Source organism: Aplysia californica, unplaced genomic scaffold (assembly GCF_000002075.1).
Source record: "Aplysia californica isolate F4 #8 unplaced genomic scaffold, AplCal3.0 scaffold00557, whole genome shotgun sequence".
NCBI classification, from domain to species: Eukaryota; Metazoa; Mollusca; class Gastropoda; order Aplysiida; family Aplysiidae; genus Aplysia; species Aplysia californica.
In genome coordinates this window covers 35,540-37,389 of record NW_004797827.1, presented here as the reverse complement: position 1 = coordinate 37,389, position 1,850 = coordinate 35,540, and the positions used below count along the sequence as shown (strand labels likewise).

At 41.1% G+C, this 1,850-nt stretch overlaps 1 protein-coding gene across 1 annotated transcript in view; it reads left to right on the top strand.

The window, feature by feature from the left end:
• Positions 1 to 988: 988 nt before the first annotated feature.
• LOC106012904 (D-beta-hydroxybutyrate dehydrogenase, mitochondrial) overlaps positions 989 to 1,850 on the top strand; it is a gene marked incomplete in the record, with an annotated part of 11,093 nt that continues 10,231 nt past the window's right edge. Inside the window, 1 exon segment of the mRNA XM_035972011.1 lies at positions 989 to 1,125. Coding sequence (XP_035827904.1) covers positions 1,029 to 1,125 — 97 coding nt within the window.

The window sequence follows — 1,850 nt, the reverse complement described above, 5'->3', positions numbered from 1 at the left end:
CTGGGAACCGTACAGTGCAAGAAGCCATTTATAGGCGCTAAAGCACTAAAATACTGACAAGATATTTCGCTGTCTATGGCTGGGTACCCATTCCCATCTGGGTGAAGTAAGGAAAATTTGCCTAAAGTGCCTTTCCCAAGGCCACAACGTCGGGCCCGCGGTTCGAACCCACAAACCCGCCGCAACCTCACGATTACGAGTCCGGTAGCCTAACCACAGGGTAGGAAAGAATCACAACTAATTAGCTAGCAGTGCCACATATAACTATTGGCTATTGCCCATTCCATAGGTGGCCATTGATTGCTCAACACTGGAGGGAGCGCTTATACTTATATAACGTACACATTTATTCAACAAGTCGTTCCTAATTGATTAGATGAACTCTGGGCACACTATACTTTATTCAGGTGATATCATGCTAGACTGTGATGCGGATGAATCTGGTTTAAATCCCCAATGGGGCGTTTTTTGGATTATTTAGAGGAGTTTCCACATACAGTTCTCCCCTCACCTCATTTGACTGTGGCATATTGGAGATGGACGTTGAATTCTGAAGTCCTGCCTCTTACTAAACCTTGCTGTCAGGGTTTAAAGGAATGTTAAACCCAAACAGCTGCAATAACTAGATGAACTCTTAAAATCAGATCAGCAAATATACGAGAATTTTACATCCGTCATAACTTAAATACACAATGTAGTAAAATTTCTACAAGAATATAATAGGTTGGGTGGGGGGGGGTTGTCTCTTGTAAAATGTTGCTTTCTGGGCTCTTGGCATTTTGACAGCTTGCTGATGATATAGGCGTACATATTTCCAAGCTGGGCAAACAATACCAACTGTCACTACTCGGGTGATCCCCTCCATCCACCAAAATGATCAATTCTCCTACTTGAGGGCGATATCACCCAGATTGACAAACACGAACTGCTTTACAATGATCTATTACCTAAAACTCTTAATTAATCTGTGTGGACATATTTTATATTTTCAGGCCCTCGGCTGAGACTGAGACGTGTATGGGACCAAGATGTCCGACCTAGATCTAGCCGGCTTCCAGAAACTCGAGACTGCCGGATGGATCGTGGCCCTCACATTCCTCTTCTTTTTCCTCGGGCATGTCTTTGGTGAGTTTTGGGTTATACATTGGTATATCTTCAGTCTTTCGACGTCTTTGGTGAATTTTGACCTTAATTTTAGTGTATCAGCGTCTTTGGGGAGTTTAGAGCATGAATTGGTATATCTCCAGTATATCAAAGTCTTTGGTGAATTTGGACCATAAATTGCTATACCTTCAGTATCTCAACATCTTTGGTGAGTTTGAACCATAATTTCAGTGTGTCAACGTCGTTGGAGAGTTTGGAGCACAAACTGGTATATCTTTAGTATATCAACGTCTTTGGTGAGTTTGGACTATAATTTCACAATATCAACGTCTTTGGTGAGTTTGGACTATAATTTCAGTATATCAATGTCTTTGGTGAGTTTGGACCATAATTTCAGTATATCAATGTCTTTGGTGAGTTTGGACTATAATTTCAGTACATCAAGGTCTTTGGTGAGTTTGGACTATAATTTCAGTATACCAACGTCTTTGGTGAGTTTAGACCAAAATGTATCGTGCCTTCGGTGTACTAACCCTCTGGTGGGTCTGTAACATAATTTGTGACACTTTCAGTATAATATGGACGGCAGCACCCTCAGTTAAAGGGCATCATTATTTGCAGAACCTGGGCCACAATATGTTGTACCTTCAGTCAATTGATATCTTTGATGAGTTGAACTATACTTTGTTGCACTCTCAGTCATATTATGTTCCTACACATATAGCATGGATGTCTTTCGTAGAGTT